This window comes from Amyelois transitella, chromosome 19 (assembly GCF_032362555.1).
Source record: "Amyelois transitella isolate CPQ chromosome 19, ilAmyTran1.1, whole genome shotgun sequence".
Taxonomy (NCBI): Eukaryota; Metazoa; Arthropoda; class Insecta; order Lepidoptera; family Pyralidae; genus Amyelois; species Amyelois transitella.
Window position 1 is genome coordinate 3,557,006 of NC_083522.1, and position 14,927 is coordinate 3,571,932.

Here is a 14,927-nt window from a genome sequence, read left to right on the forward strand (position 1 = left end):
AGGAGGGGTTGTAATGAAAAATAATATCGAGCGTGCTCACCCTGTTGTAACCGGCCTCTAAATAGGGCAACACAGCAAAGTCCTCCTTGAGGTAAGCACTGAAACAAAAGAAATTTATCTTTCATTAACAATTTCCAAGAATGTTTCCGTTAAAGTTGTCTTATAGAAATTATAAAATTTACAGATGTTATATACTTTTGTGTAAAGGTAAATAGAAATTTTTACTTTATGAACCAACGGACGTGCATTCATTACACGAGTTGTATGAAATCACAAATTAAATAGACCGTGCTTAATCTGTAATTTATTAATTTCACGAAATTACAGTTTGAGTTTTAAATTGTAAATGCATCATAAATTGTAAATTTACCAATCTTGTGAAAATCTCACTGATTAGGCCTTAAGATGTTCTTGATGTAGTCGCTGGCTGTTCAAGTAAACTAAGTATTTCTGTGGGATTCCATGAAGAACACTCTTGCGAATAGTTGAGGGACTTATGTATTCCTCAGAAATAATTCAGTACAGCCAGCGAGCTTTTGGTAACAGGTTACATAATTAAAGAGTATATATATTTCTTCTTATTTTAATTAATATCTACCTACAATATTGTTTAAATTACATTAAAAATCTGTAATAGGTCTGCTTTTAAAAATGGAACTGTTTTTAACCGACTTCAAAAGAGAAGGAGATTCTGAATTCGACTTAATTTTTGTTTCTTTTTATCAGTTTTAGTTATTAAATTTTAATTTAATTTTTTTCTGTATACTCGTAATTTTGTTCCTATAGCCAGTTTTTAAGCGACAAAAAAGGTAAATTTTGTGTTGCTGAAGTGAAAATTATGCAAATTACTGTCGGTAAATTATACAACCTTAAATTTATTTGCAATTTATTTTCTTTGTAATACTCTTTTTAATCTTTTTGAATTCACATCATTATAAAAGATTCAACTAGTTAACTACCTGATCTAAAAAATTCTTATATTAATCTAGGTTAATTAAAATCTCATGAGTGTTGACGAAATACCCATGAGAACGAAATAAAACAGATTTATTCATTAAAGTCGCGAGTAAAATAGGTGTTACCGCATTTTTTTTCATTCCGAATCGCGAGTTAAAGTGTTGTCAAAGTTATACAAACGCATATGATCCTTCTCGAACACCTTTTAAATCAACAACACGACGGTGCCTCCAAAAACAATGATATCTATACGTATTGTCTTGTCCAAATGTCCGTTCTTAAATCAACAGCATAGTAACCCTGTCGGGAACTACTGAAAGCCCGGGAAACTGCGACGTGTGGGTAGCCTTTGTGGGAACACTCCGATTGTTTAAATTCTATAGAAGCCAAAATATACAGTGTTCCCAACTCCCTTTCAATATTTATTCACTAAAATAGCTTTACCGTTCTAGTCTTTTTTCTTATATAAATAGTACCGTGTGGTTCCCGACACTTTAGAGATGGAAAACTTCTTATCTTTACCATGGGTGTGGTAAAATGTGACTAAGGGAAAGGGGTTAATAAACTTGGGATTCTTCTTGTAGGCGATGGATTTGCAACCTGCCACTCTTTGAATTCAATTCTATCTAAAAGCAATACAGTTTAACGTCGCCTTTCAGTTTTTTGGATCTGTGTACTCCGCAAGGAATATAGACGCGATTAAATGTATGTACATATAATGGAAAGTTGCAGTCTCTATCTACCATGGATCTGGATCATCTCTATGTTGAGTTCAATCAAAAATTTGGTATAAGGAAATATGGAAAAACGCTTCATACAAAAAGATAAACACGCGGTACAAAGCCACGACCTGTTTTACAAGTGACTTCAAAAAGCTGCCATTCGCTAATATAGATATTTACATGCGCCCAATTAATTCGTATACGTGTTTGTTGATGTGTGCTCTAACCGACTTCAATTAAATGTGAAGGAATTTAATTTTGAGATATTAATTGAGCTTACTTCATCATGCCTTACCACATGTGTGAGACGCGATGTAAATTATGTTAATTATGTGTGCTTTGCGACCGCAGAATGTTTGTCAAACACATTTGTTTGGTTCTTTCGCTCTATGCTTTGGTTGTATTGTCAAATTTAAAGAGCATGTAAAAATTATAATTTCCAATTTCCATTATTTTCATCCATTCCATTATTAACCTCTGGGCACTAAGCTCAGTTCTCTCTGGAGAGGGAGCCCTGTGTGCGCCTTTGGCCATGACCCCATCTAAGAATCGACTCCCATCTGAACTTTGCAACCTTAGCAGTATAACATAATTCATATTGGATCACCATAGAGCAAACTTCATCAGTCTCATCAGTCGAATTGGCCAGAGATACATATCTATACCAAGTGAAATATAAAACCAAAAACGCCATTCGTACTAGCCTTCATTTTGTCCATAGTCCATAGATTCAACACAATGGTCAAACGTAACTATAGCGCATGTGAGTCACGTGACAATGGCGCGACGTGAAATTAAATTCCTGATTTTCTCTAAAGGTAGAAGTTGAAAGGAGAGCAGGAATATTGCACCAATAGTTTTGTATAGCCGATACATGAACCGGATATCCAGACCATACTATATTTTTAACTTTATATAACCTATACTAAATATACTATGTATAAAAGAATGCTGACTGCATGATTGATATTTCAGCGCACAGCCCAAACGCTGGGTTTGAAAAATGGAATGAAGAATTCCTTATGTGTTGTAGGGGTGCACCAGGAGAGGATTTCCCGAAATTGAAGCCGCTGGCATACTATAGTTATTTTATAATTTGTCCCAACTTATATTATAAGTGCGTTAAAGTAAGTTTGTTTGTTACCTCTTCACGCGTTAACTATAGTACCAATCAATTTTATAAATCCTACGGTATATACATATATCTATATATGTATATCTATATACATATATCTATATATGTATATAAATAGGAGAAGGACATAAGACAAAAATACCAAAGGAAATTAAATCACATACTCAAGTCAGAAGTTAATTCTAAAAGGAAGCAGAAACAAATCATGATTCTCAAAAGATCAAAACTTCGGTTGTTAACAACGATTTCATAAAATAAAAACACATCAATTCATTATCTGTTCGTTAGTATTTATTTTCTTGAAGTCTACAAACGGAACGGAGCTTAAAAAAAAGTTGAAAGATACTCGTGCTTTCACTGTATTATTAACGTATTTGATTCATTAAAAAGATTTTTAGATAAAAAGAAGATACGCCGAATAAAATTTGATTTTCTTTTACAATAAATCAATGGTTCTATTTATTTATGAACGACCGTACCTTGATCAAAATGGGGTCGACCTGGTAAAAAGTCAGGTCAAGAGTAAAGTAAGAGGTTGCATGAACACAATGATGCAAGGAGATGAAATAAAAGAAGTATGCAGGGATAGTGGCAAGTGGAAAGTAGTAATCAGTGCCCCTCTGGGAAAGAGGTGTTATTTTAATACCTTTTATAAATTCTATCTTATTCTATTAATAATATAAATGCGAAGGTCTGTAACGATGTTTAACCTCCAAACATCTATCTAATGATATGAAAATGAAAACAGAAGATTGTTGGAGAATTCTTTGTTGGAATTCCCGATAGAATGGACGCCTGTAATTGGGTGTCTTTTGTGGATTTAATAAGGACGTCTCGAACTTCCCCGTCGTCCCATTAGGGATCAGGGAAACAGATGCACTCCATATTTTTACCCACTTGGTCTTGGATTAATTCTGAGGTAGGAATTTTATCTTAAACTACGTATTATTTTCTATTTCCTTCTTCGCACTTTAGAGTATATTGTGTACGAAAAATTTTATGTAGATCGGTTCAATGGTTTTAACGTGAAAGACGTACAAACAAACATACTTTCAGATTTATAAATGAATGGATTCCGGAAATGTCTGCTATTAAGAAATTATTAACAAGCAAATAATAATAGTCGTAGTAGTTCATACGATGATAATTCATCGTTAAACAAAATAAATGCAATAAAATACAGTTTGAACAAATACACATATTCATACATACATGCCTACATATGTATATTCACGTTTATATCCCTTGCGAAGAGCCACTTGTCTTTAAAATACTGTTGGGCCTCGTTCAGCTATTAAGATTAAAATGATGACAGGACGGCCCATACACATATTCCATTTGGATATAAGGTACTTTTTAGAGACATTCATCTTCCCACTTGCCAAAATCCCTGCATACTCCTTTCGCTTGATTCATCTTCATGCAAGCTTCTCGATTTCTGACCGTTTGCTGGTATATCCCCGATTGCTACGTTATTTGATTGTGATTTTTTTTGGTAAATAAAAAATATAACAACGCTGTCCGTAGTGAAAGCTAAATAAAATACAATTTACGAGAAAGTGTGTAACACATATCACTGTGCCAACTTGACACCTTTTGCCGACACTCTAAAAGCGCCTAAACAAACAGGAATTTTTTGCAGAATGTACGAAAATGCTGGTTTGCAAGTACCATGTACAGGATGTACGTGAATGACGAAAGGGTTTTAATTACAGGTGTGCCAAACTTTTTCAAAGCGAAGCGTGATTACTTTTGTTTTACTTTCTTGTTGAATTCCGAAACGGCTCGGCGCAATTTTTGCAATTAAAAATTTTAGTTTCGCGAACTTGTTGGAAAGGTATGAAAGTCTTTCAATTAAATATAATGAATAGTTTATTTTTGGGGATAGTAGTGGATTTATTTATTTAATTATGTTAATATCATTCACTTAGCTTTTTTGCATCCTGCGGTTGCCAAGACTATTAGCGTATGAGTCTTACACTAAACGATACTAATTGCTTACAAGTTACTATATTTTACTATTACCTATGTCTCCAATAGATACTTTACAATTAGACACCTGTGCTTGTGAATTTTGTCAATTGTGACCTCGTTTCATACTAATCGGAATAACACAGTCCATTAATATACGAATTAACTTCTTTTCTGGTCGTGTATTGCGATGGAAAAAAACCTTCTTAGCAGATTCCTACGTCATTAAACTTTCTTGTACATTATCTGCCTTTTTAAATATTTAAGTATTGGCTCTGTCTACCCTATAACTTCATGATATGTGGGTGCGTGTTTATACAAAACAAAAGTTGTTTAAAACACCATTAATTCATTTAAAATAAAACCAATATGGGTTATTCCCCAATCTTTTAACATCGCGACAAGCAATTTATCACGAGTACAAGATAAAATCGCCGGTAACTGTAACGGCTCGCAATTTTCCAATATTAAACTGTAATTCAAGCGAGCATAGCCGCGGAAACAAGATATTTTATGAGTTATTTCCTAGAAAAATGTGGCACTTCGCAGCCCCGGATTACCTTACATTTGTTAGGGTTTAGTTGACGTAGGTATTTCCAATTACAGGAACTTTTCACTGACTTAAAGAAACACAAAACGGAAGGGTGATTAATGATCTTTTACCGTATTGCTGAAATCATTGAAGATATAGAATGCAGCTTGTGGAATGTAGGTATGCGAAAGTCATTGTCATTCAAGGCATTGTTTTACTTTGGACAATTAGGCTGCTATTCAAAAATGAAATTAATGACTTTCTAGTGAACCCAATCAAGTATCAGCTGCAATTAAGGTGGCACTTCCAAAAGTATTACCAAACCTCAAATTTCCGTAAGAGAAATATTACCCCGATAATACGATTACCCCGTATAACATGATGAAAGAATTGATCATGATCAGTTCAGTGACAGTTCAGTTTAAGAAGATTAGCTCCTTAAAACAAACGAAATAAGAAACTTTGCATCTTTATAATAATAGTATAGTATAGTTTATAAGTATAAATTATAGTTTAGTACTGGTATAGTATAATATAATCTAGTATAGTATAGAATAAGCACAGGGAGAATAAATTTAAATAATACGAAATATTGTAGCACATGCTACGCGTCGTAGTAGCAGGCGCGTAGTATAAGCTACGACGCGTAACGTATGCTACGCAGTATTTACTTTTATTATCAAAATGTTTTTTCGTGGTCGTATTTACCTTACTGTATATATTTTTTTACCAACGTCTATTTGTGAAATTCATTGGTAAATAATTCCGATTTATCGGGTTACATATATAATATCACGTCTTTATCCATTAAGAGGTAGACAGAGCCAACTATCTCGAAAAGATTGAAAGGCCACGTTCAGCTGAATGACTTAAGGATGGAATACAGGTATTGCTACTATATAACCTAATTTATTTTTAAAGATAAACGTAATATCCTAAGGAACTATTCACGTAATGAAGAACCCATTTTACTGCCCATAAAGGGCAGTCGGCTTTTCGGTCGACAACGGTACACTTGTAGCGCACTAGTCACAACATAAAATAAGCTATTTAGAAGATTTGCCCAATTATAATACGTCTATTTGAAATGTTTGTGTTCAAAATATTTCACAAACCCACGCCGTAATTCTCATCAAAACAATTCTCTTAAAAAAGATTCGTTACAAATAACATGAAAATAGAGATTATATTTATTGAGCTCATATTATGAAAATAGACGTAATTTTTTTTTAATTTGTATTTTTATCAACTCAACTTTCTTCAGTGGTCATTAATCTTATTAATGAAAAGAGACTGATAAACCACTTTATTGCGCCTTAACATACTATATCAGTACAAAAGAGACAGAGATGGCACAAAGGTGGGCTTCATCGCTAATGCAATCTCTTCCTGACTGAAAACAAACAAAAGATTGAGTTGGCAAATTAACAAACAGTTCACTAAACGGCTTATACATATTTTGCGATTTCTCGAATTTGCAATCTGTTTGAAAGCATTTGTCGTGTAACACTGACGTCAATTGTATGAACAGACTAGACAAGGTTGTTTTTATAATTCAATCACAATTGTAAATGGCATCTTAGCAGTTTAATTCAGTATTCAATGCAAAAAGTAATTGTTTTAACAATTACTCTTTCTTTCAGTAAGCATTTAAACTAATATATGTAATTCGGTAAAGAGTAATTGCTACATGGCTTCAATGGTATTCTCAGGGCCTCTTTCAAAGTCAGATAGAATAACTTTTCCCTTCGAGGTTTTCAGGTTGTTGTATCATAAGATTTTAAAATTTTACGAGGAAAACCTAAAAAACCATACGAAATAAAAGTCAATCTACTACCATTTCAAACAATCTATATTTTTTTTGTTCGTTTAAGGAAATTTTGACAACATATTTGGACGATGAATCTGAGCAGGTTTCCATAAAACAAATACCAAAAACCAAATTTTTCCAAAATGTTTCCTCGCCCATACAATTTAATTGATCACATAAACGGTTTATTTTTGCTTTATCCAATATTTTTAATGAAAACCCACTAAGTTCACGGACCACACATGCTGTGAAAATTTCCTTAACATACAGTCTTGCGTTACTCTTAAGGGAATTTCAGTTTGACGTCGGCGGAGCTGTAGGTATAAACTAGTAAATTATTATCGAGAGAGTTATCTTCAGTCCAGTGTTAATAAACATTGAGGTTAGTGGCGGGCACTGCGGCTGAATCTAATTTGTAGACAATCGAGTTGTCGCTGGTCTATCACGGCGAACCAACAATTTATTTAAGAGCTTGTTTGATTCACTGCACTGAATAAAGAGCTTTTTTTTACTTCGGACGCCATCTTTTTATATACTATATAATATTATTAAACATAGAATGAATGATATATTTGCTTTGCTGCGTGCTTCTAAATGAAAGGCTCTAATCTAAATGTATAATCTATGTATAGCGTACAGAAGTTGGTACTTGAAGGTATTCGGAATTTCATAATTCAAAAGTTTAATTTATTATTGTTCGACATCATAACGTGACGTGTCGAAAATCACTTAATAATTGTCACAACACAGAAGAAGCGGTGACCAACTGCACTATAGAATAAAATATGACTGCTCTGTATTTTTCGAATGTTTAAAATTTTATCGCTTCAAGAGGTCTTAACAGTTTGATAAAGAACAATGTATGTTCATGGATGAAAAGGAAAATAAACAACGTTTTTTTTAGCATGAAAAGATGATATTGTTTTATCAATATGTACGAGTAACATTAATATGCTTCTAATGAAAAATACCGAATGTCTCGATATATTTCATATTAAAAATAAATATGTACTAAAAACAATGTTCTCCTATTGATGCCCTGGAGACAAAGTCTCCACGCAAATAATGGCCCTCGGCGTAATTTTTTACTGTCGGTCAGTTACGATAAGGGGTCGGTTAATCTACATACAAATAGTTTATTACAGGCTTAAAAGCCAGTAATAAACTACAACTAATAAACAATATTTGGCTTATAAAAATTTCTTACTCAAAAAAGAAATTTTTATAAAGTGTCTGCAAGACGAATGGATGCGTTAAAGCCTGTTTTTTTCTTTAAATTGCACTTAAATCCTTAACATTTGAGCTTTACAACTGGGTCATCATGATATAGGCTCCTTAGGGACCAAGTCTCCATACAAATTATCGCCCCCGGCGTAACTTTATACTGTCGGTCATGACAAGGGTTGGTTTAACTGTATATCTATATACTACAATATTTGTAACTTGTGGTCTTACTAAAATATGACAAAGATCCTTATTTTTGTCTTACTCTCACATCAGAAGTGCAATAAAAGGGATGTGTGCAATTCTGTATTTTTTTTTCTTACAGCAATTACCGGTGTTCGTAGCAGAAAATAAACCATAATAGTTAGCAATAGGTTATTAATTTTACATGACAAAAGAGGGATCCAGGGTTCCATGGTTCGAAAAAAATTATATAACTAGTAAAACAATGGACACAGTAAATAATTGACACAATGGTTGCTAAAAAGCCGCTAAACCTACTACTATGACACCGACAAGGTTGTATAAAGAGACTTACTAATGTGGATGAAGCGATAGAATTATGCAGGGATCGTGACAAGTGTGAAGATGTAATCTCTGCCTACCCCTGCGGGAATGAGGTTTAATTCACATTTAATCAAAGTAAAATATTACGTGAAACAATATTTTTTTGAATGCTGCAGTTAAATTCCTAACAGCCCTGCAACCATTAAATCATGATATAGGTTCCTCAGAGACTAAGACTCCATACAAATTATCGCGGTCGGCGTAACTTTATACAATCGGTGGCAATGACAAGGGGTTGGGTAATCTGTACTGAACATATGTTTATTATAAGCTTGTGATCAAGCTTCGGTCCCTTGGGAACCGCCAAAGATCCACACTAACAAACTAATATAAATTGAGAACCATAATTTTGAAGTTGGTTCACATGTGAATGATCGATTATATTTCGAAATTCACTAAGCACAGGTTTTTTAAATTGCATATTAGGTTTTGTCAGAAAAGAAATACACTTCAGAGGCACGAAAAAATAAAGATTGAGAAATAAAATAAACTAAACAATAATCCGGGTCATCTCAAACGGGAATCAAAGTCGTTTGAAGATTTATTTTCATACATAAAAAGTTTAGTTACGCTATAAGATCGATATTTTTAAAACAATATACTTAACTTTTGATCGTCTTAGTTGATAAAGAGCATTACAACAGTATGGCCCTCACACAATAAGGCTCGGATCTGCCACTGTCTAACATTTATCGCCAAAAAGCGCCTCTTTACTGCCCCATTGGAAATTGAGGTTCCACAATCATGGAATGAAATAGAGTTATCAAGTGGCAAAAGACAACTGTCAGAGACAATTAAAAAAAAAAGAAATTTGGCCGCCATATAGGTAGATTTTTTATGTGATCTAAGAGAAGATTCCATAAAATTATTTAGTTAAATCATGAACTCAATTCGAAAATAGAAAGACAGAGTTGGTTGAATTTGGATTTGCGATGCAAACTCTATTTAATTTCAAGCTGCTTGTCAAAGCCTGTTACCTACTTGTTTTGCGTCAGGGGTTTTTATGTGATAAATAATAACTTTTTGATGTCGGATTATAGGGCGGGAGATTTATTTTATGTGCTAAGCCGCATTAAACTCTGATCGTAAAGTAACGCAGCACGTTGGTCACATTATATAATTAAATTTACTGTATTAATCTTTATATATTTATAAAGATAATGAGCCTGACCGTGGCAAGCCGAAAGATGTAATCTCTATCTGCTTTCTAGAAAACAGGCGCCATTTTATAGTAAAATAGTTTGTCTTGTTCTACGCAACTTTTGAATTATTTAACCGATTTTGTCTGAGCACAAAAGCTCAGCGTGCAAGCTGCCTGGAAAGCTCTGAATTAAGCTGGACATTATTCATTGGGACGTGTGCTCGTAGCTATAAACAGCTTAACAGCTGCTTTGTTACAGGTGCAAACTGAAATATTTAATGTGTACATTTTGAGAGCTAATACAGTATAGATTGTAAAGCTAAATGTACTAAATTGATTGAAACGGTCCATTTTGCGCAGTGGAATTTTCATTTATTTTATTCAAAAGTTCAGATTTTGATACCGGGTTAAATGATGATTTCTACCAATTTTGTTTTCTGATTGATTTTAATAATCTGTGTATTGCTTAAGTTAAAATATAAAAAAAAATATATTTTTACCCGAAATCGATGGAAAACTATTGTCTCTTGCCCCTGAACATTTTTATTACCAGTATTCAGTTCTTAGATAGCTATTCATTGTCAGTTAATTCTTGTTGATAGTATTGTAGATATGTAGCTTACAGATGAAACCATTCATTACGGAAATGTCACACTCATATTATACTGTACATATGTAGATCTCGGTATCATCTGTGGAAGGATTATACTTCCATTGCGTTCGAACAATACTCTCAGGCATTTGCAGCTAGAACGAAGGCTGAGGAAATTTGTCAGGATTCAACACAATGCCGTCTTTGTCCCTCTATTGTGCGTCTTATCTATGGGTTTATGTGTGATTGTCCGTGGTATGATGCTGTATAGACCACGGTGATGTTACAAAGGGCATACAAAGGGTTTGTTTTGGTTTTCGAGCTAGAAGAAGACTAGGTAATCTTTAGTTTGCCGTGAGAAGCTTGGTCGTTGCTTCAAGGATTTTCTTAGCATTGGCACTATTCCCCTAAAAATCTAAACTACCTCATTAAATAACTTGTATTTATTCTTTGTCACTACCACTTAAAAGAATATAAGTATTTTGTCTTATTTTGCCTTATCTCGCTATAACTGTAGCGACCACTGGTTGTTCATTATTACATGAACTTATTACAGCAAATATATCTATAGAACAATATAGAAGAAGGTTGGTAGAGAAAGGCAAAGTTTCTCGCAACTATTAACTAAGTTAGAAGTTATTGTATCTTACGTACAAGAATGGAACAACTTATTAGTCACATAAATGGTACGCCATTTTTCCTATAATTTTCTTTCACGCAGAGGTTACGAAATAAGAAAGAGGGTTTAAAGGATGTTATTTCTTTATTTTACCCGCCCTGAGTTAAAATGTTGTTTGTTAAATTAAGTTAACATTCATTATTAATTTTATTGGATCCAATTTTTATGAATACATAGGTATGTACGTATGTGTCACTTGTGTGTTATACTATTTTATCATTAAATACGTGCCGTGTCATGCCCAGCAACATTTGGAAAAAGAATAAGGACCACACACACCAAGGATGTCGTAAAAGGCGAGCGAAGGCTTATAAACTTGGGATTCTTCTTTTAGGCGACAGGCTACCGACCTGTTACTATCTGAATTCTATCATTAAGCCAAACAGTTAAACGTGGCCTACCAGTCTTTCTAAGACTGTTGACTCTGTCTACCCTGCAAGGGATATAGACGTGATTAAATGTATGTATCATTAAATACCCAAGGTTATTATAGACGACCTGCCACAAACTGTTGGCTTTGTCTCCACCCTACGGGATAAAGACGTAATTATATGTATGTAGCTTTCAAAGGCATTCTATCTATTTTAGGATAAAGTTTTAATGTTAAGTACACACAAATTGCACACATTGGTTGCGCCAGTGAACTTAATGCAGGGTGGTTAATTTGATCTGTTAGTGGTCGGATCATATCCGCTATTTGCATGCTAAAATGATTACTTGTACTTGATTTAGCATAGTGCGTGACAGTTATGGGAATGAAATGTTAGCTACAGTTAACTGACAGCCTATTTGGTGTAGGTGTTATCTTATCGCTTCTGAATAAAAAAGTCGCGGTTTCGAATCCCGGCCAGAAGAAACTTGATCCTCCTCTGGTTTTGCTTTTAATAAACAAAGGGTAATTGTTTCTCTCCGTTCATTGTGCATATGTGGAAATGCGACTATTTGGACGGCATATTCATATTTTGTGTTTTTTCAATCACATATTCAGTTAATCGCGTAATTAAGTATCAATATTTTGTCCTACTTTTTATTCCTCTATTGAAAACTTCTCTTAGTTAGAAAGGAACTACTTTTTTAATTCTTATGTTAATCATTTTGAAATAAGTGATTTGAAAAGGGTTAAAATTGAATAGGTACATTTTTTTTTTTACAGTAGGTATTTCACTTTGATTTTACCAATTATATTAAGTTCATGGTCGACTGAAATATTTTAATAATTTTATGTTAAGTTCGAAATTAAAGTTAAAATAAATAATTACAACATTAGATTAATTTATTATTTTTTATAAATAACTTCTTTGACTGCACTCGTTTACCTTTAAAGATAATATAACTACTGAATATTTTTATTACCAATTACGACAAAAAGCTTTTTTAATTACTATGAGATAAATAGTGGCCAAGACCGCATCCACCAAAGTAATTTCGGAAGACACATAACGTATCTATAAATCGTTATTACCCAAATGAACCAACGCCAGACCTAGGCCAAGTAATAAAAGTGGAAATGATCCAGACCAGATCTTAAAGTAAACTCCACTTGCGTCACAGGCCGCTTCACCTAATTTAGTTAATTACTAGAGTTAGCGCATGGCTTTGCTCGATATAATCCATGCGATCCATGTTCCAATACTATACATGGTTGTATAATAAGCTTTAATTTAGATGATATAACCTCCTTCTTCAGATTAATACTGAAGGCGCTGCAGACGGGACAAAGTAAATAAATAAATATATTATATACTAGCTGTTGCCCGCGACTTCGTCCGCGTAAAGTTCGAGTTGAATCTTAATCATACAGTCAGATACAGACAGACAGACAAAAATAGCAAAAAAAATCTCTATCCGTTTCAGTCAAAATATTAAATGTACAGACAAAATATTTTTACCGTTTTATTATATGTAGTATTTACGTGATTCTTTTTTGTTCGGTAGAGTATACTTTCAAGTTGGTCCCGTTGTTACCTAGTCAGGATCTGATGATGGTATTCCAGGGAAATCAAGGGCAAACCTCAAATTTACAGGCAATTACGTTTTTGACAATTTCATAGATCTGTTTAAGTATTTGCGTCTGATAGTCATCATCCCATGTGAATGAGCTGATGATGGAAGGTACAACTCCTCAACGGTTAGGAGTTGAAAGAAAATTCTTACGAAGTTATACGTACATGTGAGGCAATTAGGTTGACCTGATAATAAAAAGTAAATCTCATTAACGTTAAGAATTTAGGTGAAAATGGATGCGGACAAATTTCGTAGCTGTTTGTATGGGTAGTGTTAACACAAAATAGGGATTTAAAGGCGTGATGTTATTAATGTTATGCATGTATGTACATAATTATGTATGTTATTACGTATGTTAAAGAGACGACTGAAAGTTGTCATACAAAGTCTTTTTTTTTTAAGGATGGGAAATCATCAAATGACCTCTCCCGCTCTGGGTGGAACGGAAGGGAGTGTCAGACTTTTACTGACTAAAACCCACCTCGTTCCTTCAGTTGCCCTTTGCGTTCCGGGGCCACGGTATCTCGTTAGAACTTTCCCGCAGCCCCGGCTCAGTTTATCCCGTTTCCCCCCCCTTGGGGGTTGACATTTCAAAAATCCCTTCTTAGTGCTCACTTATGTTACTAAAGGAACCTCTGTTCAAAATCTCAGACTCCTATACCGAGCGGTTTCGGCTGTGCGTTAATAAATCAGTCACCCAATCGCAGCCCCTAAATCACGATTGGAGGGTAGTTTGAAAAAACTTATAATGTCAAACATATTTACTTGCCTATGTACGTGTTCATGCCAAGGTACAAGTTTATAAACCCAAGGAATAAGATTTTTCATAGAAACGTTTTTACCCCTTTTCCCCCCCTTGGGGGTTGAATTTCCAAAAATCCTTTCTTAGTGCTCCCCTACATATCCCAAGGAACCTACATTCCAAATTTCAGCTGTCTACGACCAGTAGTTTCGACTGTGCGTTGTCTGTCAGTCAGTCACTCAGTAACGGAAGAGTTTTATATATATAGATGGAACCAATTACACAAATGAGGTAGCCTCAAAGTAACTCTAAGTCAACAATACTATATTTTATTCTAAAAAAAAGTGGAAATGGCGGATTTCTTTCAAACATTTATCTTTCCACTTTTTCCAGTTTTAACACTAGCGCCACGCTATCATATACCTCTTCTTTGTATTAAGGAAAAGGTTATTGACATATCACTTCAGAAACTACTTAACGGAACTGCTCAAATTAGGCGTATAGCAAGTTTTGATGACGCAAGGATCCGCTAACGAAGGATTTTAACTATGTGTGGTTGAAGATTTGAATAATGTTACACTCGGCAGCCTGTTTAAACATTTATTTTATATAATCACGTCTGTATTCCTTATAGGGTAGACAGAGCCAACAAGTCTTGAAGCCAATAAAAGTCAAGCCAAGCGAAAATCTTGAAACGACTGATATGCCACGTTCGGCGGCGAAAAGGCTTCAAGACTTAATGATGGAATGAAGATTTAAATAGTGACAGGATGCTAGCCCATCGCCTAAACGAAGAATCCTAATTTTATAAGCCTTTCCCTTGATTGAGTTTTACAAATTGCAAGTGACAT

General features: G+C 34.1%; 1 protein-coding gene across 6 annotated transcripts in view; it reads right to left on the reverse strand.

The window, feature by feature from the left end:
* LOC106139541 (high affinity cAMP-specific and IBMX-insensitive 3',5'-cyclic phosphodiesterase 8) overlaps positions 1 to 14,927 on the reverse strand; it is a 99,973-nt gene that overhangs the window by 13,975 nt on the left and 71,071 nt on the right. For all 6 annotated transcript variants that reach the window (XM_060949409.1, XM_060949408.1, XM_060949407.1 and 3 more), the window contains one exon: positions 41 to 98. In XM_060949409.1, the coding sequence (XP_060805392.1) occupies positions 41 to 98 (58 nt within the window). The remainder of the gene's footprint in view (positions 1 to 40; positions 99 to 14,927) is intronic.